This window comes from Erythranthe guttata, chromosome 12, assembly GCF_056151865.1.
Source record: "Erythranthe guttata isolate IM_541 chromosome 12, IM_541, whole genome shotgun sequence".
NCBI lineage: Eukaryota > Viridiplantae > Streptophyta > Magnoliopsida > Lamiales > Phrymaceae > Erythranthe > Erythranthe guttata.
The window spans coordinates 1,377,954-1,403,393 of NC_142544.1; the positions used below are offsets into that span (position 1 = coordinate 1,377,954).

Here is a 25,440-nt window from a genome sequence, read left to right on the forward strand (position 1 = left end):
GAAGAAGGAGAGATATAAATAAGGAGCAAAATTTAGAGATGGGTGTTCGTCGTTCGACATTTGTGTGGGCCCATGCAAGACCCAACAAAAATGTGGTGGGACCCACTTTGCATGTGATTTAGTTTTCCCTTGCCACCTCATCCAACGGCTCTTTTACGCGTCGCTCTTTATTATTTTTTATTTTTTTCCTATTTTTTTATTGTGAAAAAAAAAGATTTAAGAGCGCCACTAGCAATTAAAACAAAAATTGAATTCGAATTATTTGATTTACTATAGATTTTTGAATTTTGAAAATTATATCTGAATGTGGTTTAATTAAATAAAATTTAACCGATGGAGAAAGGATATTTTATCGAGCCAAATACGAATCGAGCTTCAGAGTTGAATTTTTCGTACAATTTTATTTTGAGTGCAAGCTCAAATTGAACGATAATAAATGTTTTAGTTGGATTTGATGCGTTAGTAAATCTATTAAAAATTATGCACTGTCCAATGGTCCTCCAATTAAAGTTGCTATTGATGAAATAATAAATTTATTATTAATGAAAAAGAGAGTTCAAAGTAGATCAGCTGGTCGATAAAATCAATTCATGTATAATCCTACATTAGATGGTTAATACAAGTAAACTATCAATAATAATTTTATTGAATTATAAATGCATTTCTTTGCACAATAAAATCCAATGATTCACGTCGGCCTCACTCAAATATATCTCCCACGATTCACGTCAATTTCATTCAAATATATCTCCTACAAACTCTCCCTAGATTCATTCCATTTTATCAAAAATCTGGAGTAAATAGGTCCTGTGAATTATATGGCGCAAATTCACGGCAATAAATCAAATTCACGAGTGTTTGAGTCCGTCGAGGTGTTGGGAGAAGGGTGAATCTGTGACAGCAGCGACGATGGATGGCTGGTTGTTGGTTCATAGGGAGGACATAAATTCATAATTGATTTACGTTAATCGGCTATAAAATTCATAGTAGATTAACTTAAATCGGTTACGTACCAAATTCATGGTGAATTAACATAAATCGATACAATATTTTCGACATTATTGTGTTTTTAGTTATGAACTGAAGCAGAGGAGTAAAAACCCTGCGACGGCGGGGCCTTAGATCGGTTGGTGATTTTGTAAATTAAGTCGAGTTGTAGTTTCAATTTTTAAATAGTAATTAACCATTAAATATGGAGTGACTACGTTGCATTCATCTTTCCAACGTTTATAATGATGAGTATCATTTGAAAGAAAAATAAATAAAAATAATAATCAATAAAGTAATTAAGAAAATGAAAAGAATTGTTAAACCAAAACACTCGCACAATAAAGAGAATTAACAAACAATGAAACAATATCACACCCGTTTATCTATTTTATCTTTTCCTTTATTATTTTATGGTTCTTACAGCTGGAACCAGTAAGAAGATTACCAGCCAATAAAGCAATTACACGTATACTTTAGCGGCGAAGGGTTTACGGGACTCCCTCTGCACCGTCAACGCATGCGATCAGTGGTCCAACCAATCAGATTTTGTGCTTATAAGACTAAATATAGCCGTTTACACTTATTTATTTATTCATTATTTTCCCTATTTATTTTCCTTTTCATGAGAATGGCATAGCAAACAAAATCGTACTTTCTTTGTTTAGGTAGAAATTGGCTTATTTATTTATTTCTTTAAAGTGTCAAATAGCTTAGGTCTATTTATGCATAGTTTTGTATAAAGCTATCTAGCAATTGAATGTTTGATCCCTATTTGGAGACCATATTGAGTTGTATGAAATTTCACAATAAAAGTTGCTTTTGAATTGAAGTTATATTGTTTGAGCAAAATCACAATAAAACATTTTCAAATCTTGAAACATGTTCTTTCTTGGATATTGTTGGTCGAAAACCTACACGCAAGTGCACGTATCGTACAAGTAATATAGTGGACTAAAAGTCCGGATATCGAACCCACAGGGAATATTTAATTATCTAATCCTAGACGCTAAATTCTACCAATTGTTATCAAGCCCACCCTACACAGTCGACTTTAGAGAGAATTAACTAAATTAAAAAGCAAGCAAAAACAAGAAAGCAATTTAAAACGAAGATCAATCAAAGTAGACAAGCCTAGGATTTTATTCTTCCCCCTATGTGATTATTATTCCCCCAATTCCTTCAATTATGCAAGTTATTAACCCGGATTATTAACCTGAGATGCTAAAATAATCATAACCCGCTTCCGCGTGTATTACGATTCTAATACTCTAGATTCAATTACTATATTCCTATGCAATTAATTCTAGAACACAGCATTAAGCACAAATCTCAATAATGGCTACCTAAGAGATTAACTATATTCCTATGTTAATACCACAAAGGCTCTTCTACCACAGTTCTAATTATTAATCCGATCTTCCGATTCATGCGATTAACAATAACATAAAAGCACATAAGTTGATCAAGTTCATGCACTTAATAAAACAAGTAGAAGAAATAATCCGGAATTAAAACTTGCATAAAATCATAGAATTGGGTTCATAAATCCCACATAGGGTTCCAAATAAAATCCTTGAAATAAATAGTTTAGCTACTCATAATTAAATCAAAAACGCAAATAAAATAAATCATAGACGATAAATCTTTGCTTGGAGTCTTCGAATTCTTCGTTATTGCTTTGTTGCTCTTGAAATTGCGTAAAAAGATGGATCCCTAATTGTGTGCTTGGCTTGGTCTTATATAGGGTGAAAAACTTGGGGAAGAAGGCAGTTTCCTTGTACAATTAAGATTCCCTCACTGCGCCAACTCGCCCATCCGGACGGCCGTGTGAGATTTATGCCTAAAATCCGCACGGCCGCGCGGTCTATTCTCCAGAATTCTGCTTTTTTCACTTTTGGCCCATATTTTCTCCAAAATTGCAGTTTTGACCCCATACTTTTCCAATTCTTCAATTTGTACCTAAAATACAATAAATCAACTTTTTAAGCACCAATTATCATTAAAACACACCAAAGGCTCAAATAAAAAGATACGATAAAGTGTAAAAATATACACTTAACACACCCCCAAACTTGAACTTTTGCTTGTCCTCAAGCAAAATCAACCAATAAGCAAATAACACAACTATTACATCTCATCACATAGATCAATGATCAACTTCACGTTTTCAGAACTTGTAATTATAATGACAAGTCTTAGGCATTCGCAAGCTCAAAATTCAACAACACTTAGTCTCTCACCATTACCAAAAACCACAAATCATACAATTGCTTCAAGTATCCAATATTTGCAAGTTAAAAATAGAGAAAATTTATACTTACATGCATATGCTTGACTCCAAATACTCACCAAATTATTCTACTCCACTAATATCGAACATTAAGCTATTGGGATCATTGGGGCTTTGTGGCTTTCAATTGTTAGGCTCTTTGGTTCGAGGTAGGAAATATGGGTATGTGTGGCTATTCTTCTTGAATTTAGGTGATTACGCCAAAATTTGAAAGATAAGCGTTTGAAACAATGAATTCACCTCTACGGACTTTAATAAACTCGATTCTCAAAAGTTCAAAAGTCTCCACTTTTGCTTTTGAGACAATGGGTCGAGTTTTCAAAAAAAAATTCAACGACTAGTCCTTATTTCTCCCTTCTAGTCTCTTCTTCTTCTCTTTTTTTTTTTTTTTTTTTTTTTTTTTTTTTTTTTTTTTTATATATATAGAAGCATATATATTTGTCTCTTTTTTTTTCTTTTTTTTTTTTTCGAAGAAGAAGAAGAAGGACCTTAAAAATTTTTTTTTTTTTTTTTCGACCGAACTCCAAGGGGTATTTTTTTTCAAGAATCTCCACCTATTCTACCTTACGCATTGGCTAAAAGAAAGAACACCTTTTCTCCGAGGCTCAAATCAAGGTTCTAAGGATAATTTTGATAAAAAGGTCGGCTTGAAAGGCTCAAACGGTTCAAAGAAGGCCCAAATCATATCCCAAGTCACTCACTACTCAATACTTCGTATCATAAATTTCCTAAGGTGAGTTCTAAAACCGAACATAGCATGATCTAGCACAAATTAATTCCAAATTTAAAATACAAAACATTCAACCAAAGCAATGCACAAAATGTGATTCCTAGCAATAATTCGCTTCTAAGTTCCGTTGAATCGAAAGCTAAACAAACATCAAATCTTTATCACACAAGCACAAGCAATTTCATCATCAAACATTGATCATCTCTCATCATCATAAATCATCGATGCATTCGACTCAAGCAATTTTTTTTTATCTTTTTTTTTTTTTATTTTTTTTTTTTTATTTTTTTTTTTTTTTTAATCCGGAATTACGAGAAAAACAATAAAAACGAATAAAACCTAATGCATGCAAACTAAAACAATTAAGCACAAAAATAACATGTTTTTCACCCCCGAACTTAAAATTTTCGTTGCCCTCAACGAAATTAGCACAAAGTTTAAGGATAGAAAACACCTGATTTAGTCGAAGTCGATGTGATCGGGGTGCTCCTCCCTCGCTCTCTCACGCTCATCCTCATCGGACGGCTCGGACACGGGCTCAAGAATGGGTGCCGGTGGATGCCGGCTCGATGCACTCGGGCGTGCCTTGAAAGATGAGATTTTGAAGAAGTTGATTAGACTCTCTAGCCTCCCTGTCAATACCAACACAAAATAAGAATCGGAGAGTGTGTGAGTGAATTATGTGTGTGGAATCGAAGAATTTTTGGAGGAGAAATTCAAAAAATTCGAAAATTTGTGTGTGGGAGATAGAAAGAAGGAAAGAAGAGGGTTTAAGAAATAATGGGGGAGAAAATATAATTTTCGGATTTTGAATGCTCCTTTATACCCTCGGACGGCCGTGCGAGATTTTAGGCAAAAATCCGCACGGCCGCACCAATCATCGGTTTTGGGCAGTAGCCCCTTGAATTCTCGGACGGCCGTGCGAGATTCCAGTTCTTTTCCGCACGGCCGCACCAATGTGCGTTTTTGTCCAGTAGCTGCCCCAAAATCTCACACGGCCGTGTGAGATTCATGCCTTTTTCTTGCACGGCCGTGTGAAGAATTGCAATTGGGTCCCTGCAAAATAAAAACTTCTTATTAGTGCCCCTGAAACTTTTTTTTTTTTTTTTTCCGCAGACGGCCGACTCGACCCTCGATCACTTTTTCGACCCTGAAAAATAAAATTCAAATAATAAATTAGAATGCATGCTTATGATACTAAAAACGAAACGAAAAACTAAAGAAAAAAATACGAAAAACAATAAAGCTCGGGTTGCCTCCCGAGAAGCGCTAAGTTTAAAGTCTTCAGCCGGACGTTGCTTCTTTAATTTCAAGCAAAAGTGACCGAAGTCACTTGGCAATCTTCACTCGCTTCCCAATACGGTTTGAGCCGGCTCCGTTTTACGTTGAACGTACGATTTGAATCGCGCTCCTTTATTTTGACCACCTCGTGCGGAAGAGTTTCTTGGACAATAAACGGCCGCGACCACTTTAATTTGCACCTCCTTGGAAGTAACCAAAGACGGGATTTGCACAATAACACCAATTGTCCTTTGTGCAATTCCTTTTTGATTTTCTCCTTACGACCACAATAGCTTGACTCATCCTTCTCTCGTGACTTGCTCGAGCTTTTGGGTGGCAACATCTTCCTTGCATTCTCATCGTCGTTAAGACCTCGACTCGTATGATTTTCTCTCGGAGGATTTAAAATTGAGTCCATAAAGTAAACTTGCTCCTTCCGATTCCCGTCTCCGCCATCATCTCCTGCACTCAAAGATGCTTTCCCATTGTCCAAGTGCAAAACATCAAATTTTTCATTATTTGTAAAATCCATAAGCTCAATAGCAAAACAATCATTATTATCACATGGATTTTTATTAGCACTAAAAACATTGAATTTGATTGTTTGATCATGCACAGTCATTGTAAGATCACCACTAGCACAATCAATTAGCGTCTTCGACGTGGCTAAAAACGGTCTCCCTACGATAAGAGGTATCTCCCTATCCTCATCTATATCAAGTATAACGAAATCAACAGGGAAGATAAATTTATTAACTTTCACTAGCACATTCTCTAAAATACCTTTTGGGTAAACTAAAGATCTATCGGCTAATTGAAGAGTTATAGCCGTCGGTTCAATTTCTCCTAACCCAAGATTTTTAAAAGTAGAGTACGGCATAAGATTAATGCTAGCACCTAAATCAATGAGCGATCTAAAATTTTTACCTCCTATAGCACAAGGAATAGTAAACTTACCTGGATCGCCGAGTTTTTGTGGAAGAGGCCGAGTAAGAATTGCACTAATTTGCTCCGTGAGTTGGATCATCTCGTTCCCTTGCAATTTCTTACTTTTCTTCACGAGGTCCTTGAGGAACTTCACCCACTTTGGCATCTTTTGAAGTGCTTCAATGAAAGGAATATTTATGCGAATTTCCTTCAACTTGTCCAAAAATTTTTGATATTCGGCATCGAGCTTCTTCTTTATAAACTTTTGAGGATAAGGAATTTGAGGGACTTGTGAAGGCACCGTTGATGGTGGCTCGTCATGAGATGATTCTTTTTCCTCATTCTTTTTCGGCTTCTCGATTACCGTGCTTCTCTTTTCTTTTCGTGGGGCTTCCTCCAATTGCTTACCGTTCTTCAAGGTGACTGCTTGGCATGGCTCGACCTCGATCTTTTTCGTTAGCAATCTTTGTGGATATGGGATTGGCTCGACCCATTCGGCTACAGTGACTTGCGGCTTGACTTGAATTTCTTCTTTTTTCTCGATCTTGAAATCGATAGCTTGGCACGTCTCGAACTTTTGCTTTCGAGGATCTTCCGTATTCGATGGCAATGCTCCTTGCGGACGGTTCTCTTGATTCAAAGCTAATTGAGCGACTTGATTCTCCAAATTTCGCAACGAGGCTTGGGTAGCGGTTATGAATTGGGCCAATATCTCATCCGTGTTTGATTTTTGGGCCGGTGGATTGTTGCCTTGATAGCTTTGTTGAGGAGGGGCTTGATTTTGGAATTGACCTTGAGGTCTTTGATATCCTTGGCCTTGTTGATTTCCTCCATATTGCCCTTGTGATCTCCACCCTTGATTTTGGAATTGGCGAGGCGCATTGTTGACGTAGTTGAGCGACTCCACATCTTGTTGGCATTGGAGCGTGTAGTGATTTCCACTGCAAATTTCACAACATGGAGATTCAATTGCTTTGACTTGTTGTGGTGGACTTGCTTTGATGTGCTGCAGAAGGAGTTGATTTTGTTGAGCAATTTGGGTCACTTGAGCTTGAAGGGCCGTAATTGCATCTAACTCCAACACTCCGGGAACTTTCTTGGCTCCACTAACCGTCCTCTCGCTTGACTTGGCAAACCGATTTTGAGCAATTTGATCCAACATGATGAAAGCATCCGGTATCGATTGACTCATAAAATTTCCCCCGGTGGATGCATCTAAGACCGTTCGTGCATTCTCGTTAATCCCTTGGTAGAAGATGTGGATTTGCCGCCATTGTTCGACTCCATGTGTTGGACATTGCCGCAAAAGAGTTTTAAATCTCTCCCATGCCTCGTATAATTGCTCGCCTTGCTCTTGGACAAAATTGTGAATTTCTCGCCGGATTCTCTCGTCCTTCTCGGGTGAGCTATAGACTTTCATGAAAAGGTTGAGGAGTTGAGGCCACGACGAGATAGAGTGGGGGGCTTGGGACATCAACCACTGGCGAGCTCTTCCTTGTAGGGAGTGCTTGAATAGAATTAATTGAAGCGCCTCTTGGGAAACGCCGTTTTGACGGTGGGAATTACAGGTATCTAGAAAATTGACAATGTGAAGATGGGGATCTTCACCTGCCAACCCACTAAATAGCCCGTTATTTTGGAGCATCGTCAATAGACCTTGCTTGATCTCAAAATTGTGCGCCTCAATAGGTGGATATTGGATGCTAGGGCGGAATCCGTCATGAGTCGGGATTATGTAATCTTGAAGTGCCCGTGGCCTAGCTGCTGGCTGTAATGGAAGTTGAAGGGGTGGGTCTTGGACTTGGTTCCCGTTGGCATTGAGTAAATTACCCTCTGCACGTATGCGTTCTTCGTCCTCCATTCTATAATTTTCGCGTTGAAGTCTCCTAGCGGCTCGAAAAGTTCGTTCGATTTCGGGATCAAACGGTTCTCTAGCAAGATCGAGTCTCCTGCGCATACAACGTACCTAAAACAAAAATAAAATAAAACGAAAATTAAATGGGTGAATCGTGAAAATTGTTCAAATCTAGAGCTAGAATAAAATAAATAATTAGAATAATCCCCGGCAACGGCGCCAAAAACTTGTTGGTCGAAAACCTACACGCAAGTGCACGTATCGTACAAGTAATATAGTGGACTAAAAGTCCGGATATCGAACCCACAGGGAATATTTAATTATCTAATCCTAGACGCTAAATTCTACTAATTGTTATCAAGCCCACCCTACACAGTCGACTTTAGAGAGAATTAACTAAATTAAAAAGCAAGCAAAAACAAGAAAGCAATTTAAAACGAAGATCAATCAAAGTAGACAAGCCTAGGATTTTATTCTTCCCCCTATGTGATTATTATTCCCCCAATTCCTTCAATTATGCAAGTTATTAACCCGGATTATTAACCTGAGATGCTAAAATAATCATAACCCGCTTCCGCGTGTATTACGATTCTAATACTCTAGATTCAATTACTATATTCCTATGCAATTAATTCTAGAACACAACATTAAGCACAAATCTCAATAATGGCTACCTAAGAGATTAACTATATTCCTATGTTAATACCACAAAGGCTCTTCTACCACAGTTCTAATTATTAATCCGATCTTCCGATTCATGCGATTAACAATAACATAAAAGCACATAAGTTGATCAAGTTCATGCACTTAATAAAACAAGTAGAAGAAATAATCCGGAATTAAAACTTGCATAAAATCATAGAATTGGGTTCATAAATCCCACATAGGGTTCCAAATAAAATCCTAGAAATAAATAGTTTAGCTACTCATAATTAAATCAAAAACGCAAATAAAATAAATCATAGACGATAAATCTTTGCTTGGAGTCTTCGAATTCTTCGTTATTGCTTTGTTGCTCTTGAAATTGCGTAAAAAGATGGATCCCTAATTGTGTGCTTGGCTTGGTCTTATATAGGGTGAAAAACTTGGGGAAGAAGGCAGTTTCCTTGTACAATTAAGATTCCCTCACTGCGCCAACTCGCCCATCCGGACGGCCGTGTGAGATTTATGCCTAAAATCCGCACGGCCGCGCGGTCTATTCTCCAGAATTCTGCTTTTTTCACTTTTGGCCCATATTTTCTCCAAAATTGCAGTTTTGACCCCATACTTTTCCAATTCTTCAATTTGTACCTAAAATACAATAAATCAACTTTTTAAGCACCAATTATCATTAAAACACACCAAAGGCTCAAATAAAAAGATACGATAAAGTGTAAAAATATACACTTAACAGATATATAGAGAGAATACATATATAATACATAACCTATTACAAAGATTATCTATATGAGTGGCATTGGAGGCGGTGGCGGAGCCAAAATTTGATATTAAGGTGGGCTAAAGTTTACGGGGGTTCGGGGTCAGCGCCCCCAACTGTTTTTTAGAAGCTATTCGTAAAATACATAACGAAATAAGTAAATACGATGCTAAAAAAAATAGTCATTGTAGCTCTTTAAACTATAATTGGGTGGGCTAGAAATGAATTGAATGGACTAATTATAATAAACAACATTAAAATAGCATTAAAAAAAATTGAGTGAGGGTGGGCTTCTGCCGACCCACCACTCTACATAGCTCCGCCCCTGATTATACAGGGTGTCTAAGAACAAAAGAAACAAAGATATTAAATTGAAGAAATAAATCGACAGAGAAGCTATGAATTGCTAGACTCCAACGAACAAAGAAGCTCAACTTGATTAAATATTCCGTTGGGTCTGAAACCCAACAAATGTTAGTATTCATAATCTTGATTAAAGACATAAACGAAAGAATTGAATCATATGCTCCCAAAATTAGTCGGGCGAGGCCCGAAAATCTTGACTAACCCCAAACACAAATCACCCTGATTAACAAAATTAAGTAATTTTGGGTCTCGTGGCATAAATGGCGATTCAAGTTTATTTCTAGAATGCAAATTTTGTTTAGTACAATGTTGCTTGCTGCTTAGATCTATATATTTAATTATAATAGGATTATTTCCCTTAACCTCTTCCACATTTTTTTGCTTCTTGTGACGGAGGGGCATTATTGTAAACTATTGTCATTTTAATTTTACTCAATTATTCTCTTTATGATAAAAATAATGATTAGTATTATTAAGTAGTGTTTCTTTTTTTTCCTTTTTCTTTTTCTTTTTTTTGGAAGAGAAAAAAGGTTGTGGGGATTGAGTAAAGGTGTTAAAATAGATGGTGTAAATGTGCATCTAAATTATGTGACTGCATTTACTTGTTTCACTTTGCAAAAAGTTGTCGGGCTCGGAATAAAGTCCACTTATATTTGAGACTTCCATATTGAAAAATAAAATTTAATATATGTAAGAAAATAATTGTGACAATAATAACATCATAAATATTGTTTGATGATGTGTGAAATCATTTTCGCTTTAATTGGTTTGTGGTATTATCACCGATCATGTGGTGCTTTACTGGACACACACCTAATTAATATAATCAGCCCCGCGAGGGATGACCTTATGAACGGTCGCTATGTCAAACTTGTCACACATGTTTAGTCTAGTGTGATTTACGTGTCTCGTATAATTTGCAACACTACTAGAAAATCACCATTTAGCTACGGACGAATCCGTCGCTAAATACCATTAAACCGTTACTAATTGTAATGTAGCGACGGAAATGCTCCCTCGCCACGTCTGTAGATAAAAGCCGCGTCGCTAAATTTTAGTTACAACTGTATTATTTCCGTTGCTAATGGTTGCAACGGAACTATTCGTCGCTGATGAAAATGATGGCGTCGCTAACCATGGTCAACAAATTGAAGTCATTTTGACTTTTAGAAAGCAATTAGGTTTCGTCGCTAAATTTATGTGGCTATACTAAATACATATGTCAATAATTCCATTCCTAAATCCGTAACTAATTGAGGCCAACATTCAGTTTAGAGAGATATATCCCTCATTGAATTCGTTGCAAAAATTATGTCGAAATCTAAAAAAAAAGAAAATCAATTCTCGTTACCATATTTAAATATATTATACACCAACAAAAATATTCAAATTAACTCAACATATATATTTAATATGCACTATAAATTTGCATTGGAATAGTTTTTCAAAAGGTTGTTATATTGTGAAAAAGAAAATATCAATCCTATTGACGAGTTATGCTCGCATGAGTCATATCCTACAAATTAATTGACGAACAACATCCACTTTATATCTTTAGAAGATCCTCGTGGTTGACTTTGATGCATAGCTTGAATGACAACCTGATTTTTTTTTTGATAATAATGTAGTCAGAAATGAGCATAATTTAAGATGGCGCACAGACAGTTTGTATAGATTCTAGCTATAAAGTCGAACATATTGTACAAAGACACGTATTAAGAGCTTGAATGTCCCAAACTGAAAACGTCAAGTAAAATACTCGCTTCACAATTTTTTTTTATACAAAATAGGTAAACACTTACAGGACCACAACCATTACAACTGGAATAAGGAAAAGTAATCTCAACCATGTACGTATGTATGCAAAAAACTAACATATAGCACATTGCACATGAAACTTCAATGACACAAGTATTGGAACTATAGTTAAATTTAAACTCAAATAGAAATTGATGTTAACTTAATTTGTACAAGCATCATATGTTGATTAATATAGAGAAAAACATGAAAAAACCCTCAACTAACTACTCACCAAAACATGGAATTCATCTACAAACTTAGATGCAAGTTTAATACACAACCTCAAATATTTAATAATGCCTAATGCATATAAAAACACATCAGTGCCTCAAGTTACTAGAGACTTAAACATAAGTTTCTACGTTCCATAAATATCGACGATGAATAACAACATTAGACACATAATTCATATTCAAACTCACAAAATCATAGAAACATAAGTATAACACATCCTAAGCTACAAGACCATAACACTGAAACATCAAAGCCTAATCATTTTCGTAAGTTATGTTTATTTGCTCATGCAAGGCAGACTAGGATGTGATTCTGTAGTAGAGAAGTTTGCAAAAAGCCAACAAATATCACACTACATATGAAACTTATAAGAAACGGTAATGCAGCCTGATCAGAAAAATTAATTCTCAACGCGAAAAATACACACACAATCAGTAGCTCTACATGTTCTAACTCATAAATTAATCTAATTAATAACGAGAATCTATATAAGAAAAATATAAGCTGCAGGCAAATGAAGACTCTACTTACCAGCAGTGTCGTATGGAGATGGGAAAAACTTTAGGTAGCAAAAAGTAGCAGCCACATGCCCTGCAAATTGTAACAAAAATGTAAGTAGAAATAATGCACAGTTCCACCACATGTCCACTTCGATCAAAACATTTTATTATTTCCAACATGTATAGTGCTACAAAACCAGACCTGCAAATAACCCTGAAAAAAACACATCATAAAAACCATTATTACTTCTTCTTTTTTGCCTTGTGTATCAGGTGGGGAAGTTGAATGTGAAGAAAGTCTTACATGAAGTATGACCACTTGGAATCTCTTGCATCCTCTTATATACTATATTTACCATGGCAAACCACATTGACCGAGCGATAATACTCCTGTTTAAGGAAAAATAAATTTTCTGAGAAAAAAGAAAGCTCCTTCACACATAAGTGAATTTAGCTAGCTTTTATTACCAAATACAATATGATGTCTTCTAATTAGATGGAGTCATTGATAAATTAAAACATGAAAGAATAAGGAAAAGTCAGAACTTATGGAACCAAAACTCATGTTTAATATATGATTTAATATTTAGAAGAAAAAACATGGCATACTTCACCCCCACGGCCTATCAGGAAGCAACGCCAGAAAAAAATGGGTTTCGGTCTGCCAACTCCATCTTATATGGAATCTGTGAGACAACGATGTCCAGTCCCAGAATAGAGTCTGCATAAACGTAATGGAGTGCAATATTTAAGAACAATAATTCAAATAACGCCGACACAAGCATGATTAGGAAACCCTAAATAAATTTAAATAAGTTAAATCGTAAAAATCCTCGATCCAATTTCAAGAAAAGAAAAATAATCATTTTTTAAGAGTTGCAATTTGATGTATTAGAGGTTCAAGATCGGAAATAAGATACAAGGGAGCAAAAAAGCAAACACTAGGGCAATGTTTGGAAGCGTTTTGGATCTTATTTTGATTTTATTTTGAGGAAATATGTTTTGGGGGAATAATTTGAGAATGAAAGTAATATTTGTTTGTATTTTGGAAAGAGATAAAATACACTGTATCAGTCAAATCATGTTTAAAGGTGTTAGAAAAATGTATTTTTGAAGAAAAAAATTGAAAGATGAAGTGATGTTTATTTGTTTTTTAGTGAAGACATTTTTTACTGTAGCAATCGCATCATGTCTGAAGGAGAGAGAAACTTTTGAAATTGTATTGAGAAAATGATTTGAAAAGTGTAATAAATTTCATTTTGTTTTGGGGAAACAATGAAAACAAAATGAAAATGGTTCCAAACATTGCCTAGAGATTTCACGGGATAAGCAAAATTCTGCCGGAGAGAGAAAGTGAAATATTGAGAAAAATACGAGGCTTACAGCTCTGATATTTGGGATCCAACTAATCTCATCAAATCCATTGCTGGAGACCACCTCAAATGGCCATTCCTCGCACTACAATCTGCATACAAAAAAAAGCAATTACATACATATATTAATAGGATTCGAACAATTAAGAAGTAAAAAACCAACAATGATTGATATGCTGTAGAATTCCATAATTGAATCCTTTTGAGGAATTGGCATTACCAGAGAATTTTAGAATTTCATAAAGGGGGTGGGAAATAGGTTAAGTTTTCGGTAGTCTTTGAAGGAAAAGGGGGGAAAGTAATTTGGAAATTTTTGGAGGTGGAGCGGTGGAGGGAATGATAAAAAAGAGAAGGGGTATAGGTCTTGACTCTTGAGATATTTTTTATGGTCCGTATTTTTATTTAGTCTTGAAATTTTATTTACTATTTTACACTAAATTTAATTTAATAAATTAGACTATCTTTAGTGCTATTATCTTTTCTTTTCTTTTTTTATATATATAACCATTTAAAGTATTTTTTATTACAATGTAATTCAAAAAACTTAACATTTTCGACAGAAAAAAATTAGTGCGGAAAAAATAATATAAGTAATAGAATTTGTAGAGTATGAGTTGAAAACAATATTTCAAATTTTGTATCATTCATTGAACAAAAAAATCGTTCTAATCTTCTTATTTTTGAAATGGATTATTCTCTGTTGCAATATCCGTAGCTAAAGTAATAATTTAGAATCGGACTTGTTATCCGTCGCTACTTGTGTTGCAATAATTACAGTTTCACAACTAAAGAGACGAATTTGTATTCCGTCGCCAATTCCATCACTAATTACTTATTTTAGTAACGAATTCATTGTTCGTTGCAAACTACCGTTGCTAAATGGCGATTTTCTAGTAGTGCAAGCTATTATACAATTTGGTCCATATCAATATCTATATGGTTGACTGAATTTGGAGTATAAAATGAGACTCGAGGCATAAACTAATTTGAGTTGGTTCTAATTAAGCGCAATACACTCCAAAATACAATAAAATCTCGATAAATTAATAACCTCGCTTAAATAGTAATTTTTCTGGTCTCGACTCAATAAATGCGTAGTAAATTATTACTTCAATAATTTAATATTTCGCTAAATTAAAAGAATTTTGTTAGTCTCGACTGTATTAATTTATAGAGGTTCATGTGTATGTACCAGTATTAAAAAAAAATAGTAAACATAAAAGTGAATTTGATTTATTTTTTCTTCTTCTTTTCATTTTTTCTATTATTTGACTATTAAGATATATTACACTTGATTCAACAATCGAATCTTATTTGATTTAATTCAACTCAGAAAAAAAAGAAATATAAAAAAACCTTATGTAGCTTGATAAGTTGGGTTTACTAGTATCAAAGCCCACTTATTTATAATAGGGGGCCGCTTGCGGCCCATAATTATGTTACGGCCTAAATGAAAAGTCAACTCTACATGCAGTTGCTTGAAAATTAAAGCCCTTTAATTAGACTTAAATGATTTACAAAAATATTTAACTTATTATATTGGGGTTCTTTGAGAAAACCCTCTCATTACTTCTTTTGATAGAGAGGCTCAAAATATTTCTGTCCATTTGAGAAAAGTCCACACCAATTTTCAGCCATAATATTTTCCAGCTTCCCCCCCCCCCCCCCCCCCCCACCCGCCACATCATCACTGTGTCATGCGCTCAACGTTTTTTTTTCCTTTCCTTTTTTTTTCTGTTTTTTTTTTCCTGTCTTTTCTGTATCACTTTCCTTAATCAACTATGAAGCATAGTCGATTAGCCTTAATCAACTATGCTTCATAGTCGATTAAGGAAATTCTTTAATTTTTATTTTTTTTTAATTTTTTTTCTTTTCTATGTCCGGTATATTAATCGACTATGATGAAGCATAATCGATTAAGAATCTGCTACTAAACATAACAAATCACAATTGCAAAAAAAATGCAAAAATCAACAATATTTTACAAAATACAAAAACTATACAAACATTGTAATTGATTTATACAATTCATGAAATCAATAAATGAAAAGTTCAAAAATAAAATAAAAATAGGAGTTGATTGACCTTAATCGACTACCAGAGCATAGTCGATTAACTTAATCGACTATTGAAAATGTACATAATCGATTAAGATTCCAACCTGCGCGAATTTCTCTACCCGCGTTGTTATCCGCCCGATCCACCATAAAACTAAATCTACCTCGCCATCGTCACCACATCGCCGCCACCCCACTCTTTGTCAACCATAGCGGGGGTTTGATCTCTCATTCTCCTAGTTTCAAGAACTGAAATCCTCCAGTAACGACTTTACTGAAAAACTCCATTAAAATATAACAAGCAGAAAAGAGAGAAAAGAAAACACAGACAAGAGAGAAGATGAAGAATTAGAAAATTCATACTTTGTTCCCAATAAACTATAACCTTGTCAAAATCAACAAAAAAATCTGATACATCTATTCACACTCATGACATATTTGCAGAAATTAATCTCAAAACAAATTGGGTGTTGTGTTTTTTTCTCTTAATTTGTTACGTGATTTATTGTAAGAAAAAATAAAAATAAAAAAGATATTAATGTGTATACAGCTTCAATCCTATTGATGATATGAGTGACGCCCTTTTCTATTTGTACAAAGAAGAAGAGGAGGAAAAAGAGGAGAGAGAGGGAGAGTACAATAGAGAAGAAGAAGGTGAGGAAAAACGAGTGAGAGAGAGAGTGTACAGAAGAATATGAGGAAAATGAGGAGAGAGAAAGAGAAAAACAAAGAGGAAAAAGGAGGAGAGAGAAATAAGAAATGTACGTAAAGAAGAAGATGAGGAAAAATGAGGAGAGAAAGTGTATTAGAAAATTAAGGATAATTTTGGAATTATGAAAATATCATTTGGGTGCATTATTAAATGAGGGAGTTTTCTCTAATTATTTTTGGGAGGGGTGTTTCCTTAACTTCTTTTACTAGATGAGGGTGTTATTACTAATTTTCCCTATTATATTAGTTTTTAGTAAAAATTATGTTATAAATTAATATTATATACATCAATATCTATATAGAATAAGAGATGTGACAATTGTCGTTGCAGTTTTAATAATACTATTTCGAGTTCAAACGTAATTTTGACCATTATTGAAGTTGAATTTAACAAAACTCAGAACACAAAAAAATTTATATATTTGAGTTACTTTTCCAGTCTAACTTGAATCACCAAAATTGAATATGAGAGAAAAATATCTATAAATTCAATGATTATTGCTCACAATTTTGATTGATATAAAGTTCAAAATGTTACACGTGGTGATTAATTCGTCTAATCACAAGTACCATAAAGTATAAACTTCATGTGGTCCTAATTGGTCGAATTCTGGAGGATGTCGTAGTCTATGGGACCATTCCAGCATTTCATCTTTAAGAACATAACTTTTGAAAATAAAATAAAATTAATTTATGTATATAATTATATATATAATATATATATATATATCTATATATTTTTGTAAATGGATTATTGCATAACATATACATAAGTTTATTATTATTAATTCACGATTGAACACATCACATAATTTTTTTTTTTTTGATAAGAAACACATCACATAATTGATACATACATACATAGAGTTTACATATATACATCATGCATCAACGATGTCATGCTGTATATGCCGGAGAAGCACCGGAATAGTGACCTCCGGCGCACTGAGCTGCGGCAGGTGTCCCTCGGTGGACATGACCTCCACGACCGACTTCCCGCCGAGGTTCTGGTGGAGGTACTCCGCCACGGCCACCGGCACCGCTAGGTCCTTGGAGCTCTGCACGATGTGGCACGGCACCGTCACGCGCCCCAAGTACTCCCTCAGGTCGAAATTGAACACCGTCCGGAACACGCTCAGCGCTATGTCCGGCCGCATGCTGAACAGCGTCCGGCTGAACTCCTGCACCGCCACCGAGTCCATGTCGCCGCCCACCACCAGCGGCGCGAATCCCGACACCCACGACTTGTAGTTCGTCTCCATTGCTCCGGACAGCTGGTCGATCTCCTCCTGCTCGAATCCCCCGTAGTAATCCACCGTGTTCAAAAACCTAAAAATTAAAAATATCCGTTAAACTTCTATAAATTAATAAAAAATTAAAAATAAGTCAAACCTCTATAAATTAATAAAAAATTGAAAATACAAACTTCTATAAATTAATAAAAAATTAAAAATAAGTCAAACCTCTATAAATTAATAATAAAAAAAATACAGCTATACCTTTATAAATTAATAAATTAAGTAAAATTTTATTAATTTAGCGAAATATTAAATTATGGAACTAATTATCAGAAAATGATATTATTTAAATAATATTATTAATTTATTGAATATTAATTTATTGAAGTTCTACTGTAAATTATTTTTTTCCAAGATTCCACTTTAAGAAAAAATTAAAATTATAAAATTGAAAAATGACGAAAATAACCTCGGAGAAGCGGCGATCAAGATCAGCTTGTGGAAGAGATCGGGGCGGAAGATGGAGGCGATGACGCCGGTCATGGAGGAGAGAGAGTGGCCGACGTAGATGCATTTGTCGACACTAAATTCCTCCAAAATGGCGAGTAAATCGTACGCGTAGCCCTCGAGAGTGGCGTACCGGTCGAAATCGAAGTAGTCGGGGTTTGTGGTCCCCGCGCCCATGTTATCGTAAATCACGACCCTGTAATGGTCGACGAGGTGGGGGAGAAGCTGCTTCCACACCGACTGGTCGGTGCCGAAGCCGTGGCCGAGTACGACGGTGGTCTCGCCGGAGCCCAAAACCCTAACGTTGTGTGCTGCTTCAACTACGCCCATTTTTTTTTTTTAATATTCTCTGGTAGTGGAAGATATTTTTTCTTTTGTGTTGTTGGAAGAATGTGTGATGGATAGATAAATGGGAGTGGCAAGTTTTGACTTATGCGTGGAAGGTGGGGGTGGGGGCGGGGGCGGTGGCCGATCACATTTATACGCCTCGAGTGGGGGTGAAGTGAAGAATATTATGTATGTATAGGAGTATAGATATAGTTGGGGGTACGTGTACACCTAATTAATTTGGCCATATCCAACTGTTCATTTTGTAAATATCTACTAGCAAACCATATAAAAAATCGAACCGGTCGGTCGGATCAAAATTAACAATTTTAAAAGATTACGATTATGTTCTAGAGATATTAAAATTTTGCAATAATTTTTCTGATTAAATAATCTCTTTCTAGTTGTTCAAAATTAACCGTTTCTAAAGATTACAAGTATGTTCTAGAAATATTAAAATTTTGCATTAATTTTGGAAAGATTACAATTATGTTCTAGAAATATTAAAATTTTGCAACAATTTTTCTGATTAAATAATCTCTTTCTAATTGTTCTGACACAATCAGGAAGAAATACGGACTTCTGATGGCAACATGCTTGGTCACATGCGTTCTAAGAGAAATATTTGAATATCAACTCATACTAAATCTCATAAATCGAATTACTCCGCCTGAAAACTAACGTAGTATGCCCAATAAAATATTCCTTCACTGTAAAAAAACATTTGTTGAAAATCGAGATGTTATACATATTTCAATTCATAAGCATGGTAGTCGAAATTGGGATTCTAGGTAGAATCGAGAAGCAAGTGTAGAATCGGAATTGTAAAATCGGATCGTAAAATCGTAGGATTTTAAGTATCTTCTATATTAAATAACATCCCAAATAATATATATTTAAAATAACTCCTTGGACATATAAAAGTAAAAAGATCCCAAAACATAAATAAAACACATACCAGCATAAATAAAATAGGTCTTAACATAGTTTAACCATAAATAAAATGTCTCAACTCTCAATTAAAGTACGGTTTGTTTGATGCTACACCCAATGAAATACACCAGTAATTATTAACCGTTGATCTACATACAAGCACACACATACCCATATGTATGTGTGCTTAGAGGGAATATATTTCACTACATCAATAGTTAATAATTACCCAATGTATTTCACCAGGTATAGTATCTCAAAGATCATTAGAGGACTAATAAACTAGTTTAAGTCATCAATATTAATTTGCATTTGGATCTAATTCATCATCACTCCCCTCCATCATCATCATCATCATCATCATCATCATCATTGTCATCTTCTTGTTGGAAATTTAGCACAATACTTGCATTGAATCGTTTTTTAATCATTCCCAGTTGGCAAATTATCATCAATATAATATTTAGCTCAATCGCACAATTCAGTCAATTTTTTGCCCAAACTTAAAATCGGTAGAATCCCATTAAAATCGCGGATGTTAACGATTTTAAGGTCTTAAATCCCGATCCTAAAGAATTTTAACGCACTTGGATATTTTAATACGGATTTGACAAGGTGGAGGGGGTTAGAATCTTAGAATCCTAGGATTTTAGGATGCAAATCCTGATTTTAACTACAATGTTCATAAGTATTCGAAAAATCATAAATCAAATTTTCATTTTGAAATTTGGAGTGAAAAATATTATCTTAAAATCGATTTTTTTTCTCAAAATTGAATCGACAATATTAGGAACTTCGTTCCATACCTATCTTAGACGATATCAAATACGCACCACATGAAAACAAAGATATGCAATAAAAACGACACAAAGATTGTGTAAAGAATACATGCAATAAAACATGCTGATTATATGCCAAATCGGTGGATCTAACTAACACCTCTAGTAGTGATTATGAGCTCCGGCCGATTAGAGTGGTAAAACAATGCATCAAATATTAAAACTTAAAATTATGCTAGTAATGTAGATGAGGCCTTAAATAATATATTCACTGATGCTGCTGGTTTGCCATAAACATTCGTTCGAAGCGGGCCTTATCTTCTTCGTTGTGGGCCTTTATGAGATATAAATTAGCGGTGGAGAGGTAGGTGTGGGCCCTACCGAGGTAGCCGTTTTTCGAATACGCATCCATGTCGTTGGTCATGTGATCCTTTAGCATTGAGATCTTCTTCTTTAGTTCTAAAAACGACAGAGTCTCTAACATATATGTCGGTAGTTTAAGACTAGGTTCCCAATCAGGTGGGACCGGCACTGGGGCTACCGTATCGAAATTTAAAAGTTTTTGATATATTTCTGACCACGTCACTGGCGGCGGCATAGGCGGCGGCAGCTGGTCCAGATTTGCTAACATAGCATATTCCAATGCAAACTGAATTTCACGCCTGTGCTCATCTGACAACATTGTTTTTTCTTCAAAATTTCCTGAATATTCCAATTTCCAATTAAAACGTAAGATTAATATATGTGAAACTAGAAAATAAGAAACAAGAACAAAAATCTTATTCAAATTCGTCCAATTTAAAAATATACTCAACAATAAAGACATAGTAGAGATTCAGGATTTTGTAAACATAGATATAAAAGCAGAAAACAAAAATTATTATTTTTTACCTAAAAAACTAGAGAAAAAACAAATAAGAAAAGGATTTGTAACGCAATAGAGAGGAACCCTAAATTCGTTCTTGTAAAAAAGGCAAAGCTCTTACAAAAATCATAAGAAGATGAAAGATGAAGGATTTGTAACGTAATAGAGGATTCCGCAGGAGAATGAATACTCACCTTATTCGATAATTAATCTTTCGGATGAAAGATGAAAACAGGCTCCGATGCTTATTTAAACTATTTAAAATATTAATAATAATAGTAGTAATAATAATAATAATAGTAGTAGTGTTAGAGTATATTATATTATAGATTTCTTGTAATAGTATTATTCTAGTATGATTGAGTTTCCTAGATTATGTATGATTTAGTTACCCAGTTAAACTCTACTACCTTGTAATATTTCTCTATATACCCCTCCGTTCCAAAATAATTGTCGTTTTAGGTTGTTGCGACATATTAAGAAAATTAATAATTATGCATGGATTTTAGAAAAATACATATAATATGACTAAAATACCCATGTAATTAATTATATTTCAACTAATTAAGAGTAATAACTAATAAGGGCATAATCGAGAAAACAATCATTAATACATCATTGGAATTTTAAAGTGACAGATAAAATAAAACAAGAAAAACTCCCCAAAGTGACAGTTAATTTGGAACGGAGGGAGTATATTCAATGCAAATTAACCCATAATACAATAAGGGGTTTTCTATAATAATAATAATAATAATAATAATAATAATAATAATAATAATAATAATAATTAGACACGACCACGGGCCGGTTTGGGCCCGGACCCGAGTATGCATGGGTCGATTTTGGGTCTTGTATTTGTGGACCGGAGACCCGATGAGTCTACCCGGCGGGTCGACCAGAGGACCCGTCAAGTCTACCGGTTCTCACCGGGAACCGAACCGGAATCGGTTTGGAACCGAACCGTAAAGAAATGGATTTTTTCGATTCGGTTCCAATTTCTCCAAAATCGAAACCGGAACCGACGATTTGGAACCAGAACCGAACCGTGGTCAAGTCTATATCCGGGTAGAGTTAGACGGAAGGACATTTATTTTGATTGGCCTGGTCCAAAAAATCACGAGGAAAATAGAGGGTTGTTATCGATCGGCGTAAAAATTACACTGATCAAAGCTGTGCTTTCTTTCCGATTTATACTCTTTCTTGTGTGGCTATGCCCAATATTAATTGCCAACGTAAGAAATCATTAAAACTCTACAAACATTGCCAACGTTTATTCCTTTTTTATTAAATACAACCAAATAAGTATAATATATGTCTTCTTTAAAAATAAGAAGGCCAAATGTCTTTAATAGTCCCTCAAATATACATTATGTCCCGCTTTAGTCCCTCATCTTTAAAATACATCTATTTCATTCCTCATCTTTCAAAATTGTTCTTACGTGATCCTTCTCCTAACCATTCCGTCAATAACCAACGGAATCGTTAATAACCGATGGAATATTCCATATATTAAGAGTATTTTTGGTAAAACAAAAAGAATAAAAAAATTAAGAACATAGAGAAATAATTTTTATTTTTATTAGGCATTTCATATTATAAATTTGTCTAAGTTCATAAACATAGAAGATGAGTAATATAAAATTGTATATGATTAATCTAAAATAAATTAAACATCCATCTTTTGTTAGACATTTACTTACTTTTTTTTTTAGTTCACTTAGTATTGTGTTGATAATATTTATCGCGAAGATAAGTAACCAATGGAATGTTCCACGTGTTCTCTATCCTATTTCTCGCAAAACTGCACTCTTTAACTTGGACTTACTTTGAAGCCTGATTCAAAAAAAAGATTTTTGGATAAGCCGGGTCTTGAGCACCAGTACTATCACCAATATCTAATATCTAGATTCGTTTGAGATTACTCCCCCTTACCAAGCACAAGACGTAGGACTTGATGTGATATTCATCCCATAGAATGATAAAAAACTCTTTTCGGGTTAACAAAGTCTATACAATAATAGGTTATCAAATCTGAAATGATTTACGAGGTACTAAAATTACGAATATCGTTCATTGTGTTCTTACCTTTCTCTCTCTAAAAACACTTAACCCACCCAAACCCTCCAAAAGTCCCAAAATTCACAAAAACCCCCAAAAATCCTTCCAAATTTGAAAATCTCTTAAATTGAAAGGTAAATTTCTTATCTAATTTAGTTATATGTGTATAATTTGTGGTTAAACATGCGAAACCCCCCCAAAAATCGCATTTTGGGGTTGTTTTTTTTGGTGGTGTGCGCCATTCCCACGCCCAAAACGGGCGTGTGAAAATAGTTTTGGCGACCGTTCCAGGCGCGGGTCAGGGATATGCACGCCTAGACCGGGCGTGCAAATCCCCGACCGGCACCTGGACCGGTCGCTCGATTTTTCTATTTTTTTTATTAAGGTATACGTAAATAATTTTATAAAAGAAAGATATAAAGAATTAAATTTGTTGTAGTCTAGTTGGTTAGGTTACTCAACTCGCCCCCGAACGAATAAAAGCTTGGGAAATTTTTTTTATAGAGAGAGGAAGAGAGTGAATTATTTTAAACCCGTATTCGTAAAAATGCTACCGCGAATATCAGTTCCTTATCAAATATGTCTTACCACTCACCCCGATGTAGGACTCAATAGGACTTAGGGGTGTTCATTCAGTAAAATGGTATAAAAATCAAACCAAAATTTTGTAAATTAAAATTTGGTACGCCAAACTTTCATACCGTTTATCGAACCAAGATATACTATTTAGTTCGGTAAATTACCGATTACCTAAAATTTTATTGAAAACATTTAAAATTTAATTAAGATTCAAATTTTTAAATCAAATAACACTTCTAATTTCAATTTTGAAATTTTCGGAATTCAAAATTTTGTTCTAATCCTGGTAATTTTTGGAGAGTTCGGAAACTACAAAAAAAGAAAAACGCAATTGGAACGATTTTCAGAAAGTGAATTGAAAATATTTGGAATTTAATTGAAATTTTTAGAAATTAAAAAAAAAATCATAATACAAATAAATTTTTTGTTTGTTTCGTGACTTGGATAAAAGATAATCTAGTTCAACCTTTTAAAATATAGTACAAATACACAAGGAAGATGAACGAAAATAGATTTGTTTCCCCAATTAATTTTTTGGGTAAATTACAACCACCCCTAAGGTATGATTAATTTACGAAAAACTCCTCTTGTTTGGATAATTACATCTACCCCTCAACTATGATTTTTTCTTACATCTTCACCCTTATGATGTCAAATTCAACATAATCATCTAGATTTCGTGGAATGTGCTCTAGTTTGTACTCGTTTTGTGTAAAAATACAGATTCTGATGCACTAGAATCTGATATATACAAGCCGAAAAACACATATTATGATCATCTTGCTTCAAAATGTAGAGTTCAAATGGGATAAAACGGGTAAAAATGTGATAATATTCCATATAATCTCGAAGATTCCACTAAATTTGAAACCACAAGGGTGGACGTGTAAGAAAATTTATAATTGAGGGGTGGTTGTAATTACTCAAACAAGAGGGGTTTATTTGTAATTTTGTCATACCTCAGGGGTGGTTGTAATTTACCCTAATTTTTATTTGTTTTATTTTTGCCTTTTAATGTCACTCCGTTAGTTTTTATGGCATGTTTAGGGAAGGGTGACTTTGGGATAATTTTGGAACGTGAGAGATGAAATTGGTACATTTCAATAGTTAGGGATTAAAGTGGGACATAATGTATACTTGAGGGACTATTAAAAAGATTTGGCCAAATAAAAAATTATAATGAACGTATATTGTTTCTTCAATTATACGTATTTTATAATTATAATAGTGATATTCAAATAAAAAAAAAATAATTATAATAGTGGAAATAACATTTGGCAAAAACGTAGAAGTATTTTATGAGTTTATTGTAATTCGTACCCATGTGTTATATGAGTTAGCTAAAAGATTATCTTAATGTTATTTTATTACAAAATAACCCGACGCTTTTATTTTTGCTGAAAAAATGAATAATAGGGGATTTCTGATAATAAAATAACATATGGTGGTAGTATAGAAATTCTGTATAACACAAGGGTCTTAATTGCAATAAACCCGTAAATTTTTAAAACAAATTAAAGAATTAGCAGAAGTCAAAACTGAATTAGTTTAATTCAGCTTTTTTACTTAAATTCTCTCAATCTTCCGCCAAAATCATTCAGTTTTGAGTTCGTTCTCGCA

General features: G+C 34.3%; 1 protein-coding gene and 1 long non-coding RNA gene across 2 annotated transcripts; both read right to left on the bottom strand.

The window, feature by feature from the left end:
* Positions 1-11,183: 11,183 nt before the first annotated feature.
* LOC148766173 (uncharacterized) lies at positions 11,184-14,118 on the bottom strand. Its single transcript, XR_016035064.1, has 6 exons — positions 13,927-14,118; positions 13,774-13,855; positions 13,000-13,111; positions 12,695-12,780; positions 12,422-12,604; positions 11,184-11,457 (listed from the first exon to the last, which is right to left on the bottom strand). It is a non-coding gene; the product is annotated as an uncharacterized LOC148766173 (long non-coding RNA).
* A 3,167-nt stretch (positions 14,119-17,285) lies between these two features.
* Positions 17,286-18,780, bottom strand: LOC105961099 (karrikin insensitive 2 receptor IA). The gene is made up of 2 exons (XM_012985340.2): positions 18,239-18,780; positions 17,286-17,860 (listed from the first exon to the last, which is right to left on the bottom strand). The coding sequence occupies exons 1-2, from the start codon at positions 18,604-18,606 to the stop codon at positions 17,413-17,415; spliced, it is 816 nt and encodes a 271-aa protein (XP_012840794.1). The 5' UTR covers positions 18,607-18,780; the 3' UTR covers positions 17,286-17,412.
* Positions 18,781-25,440: the final 6,660 nt, after the last annotated feature.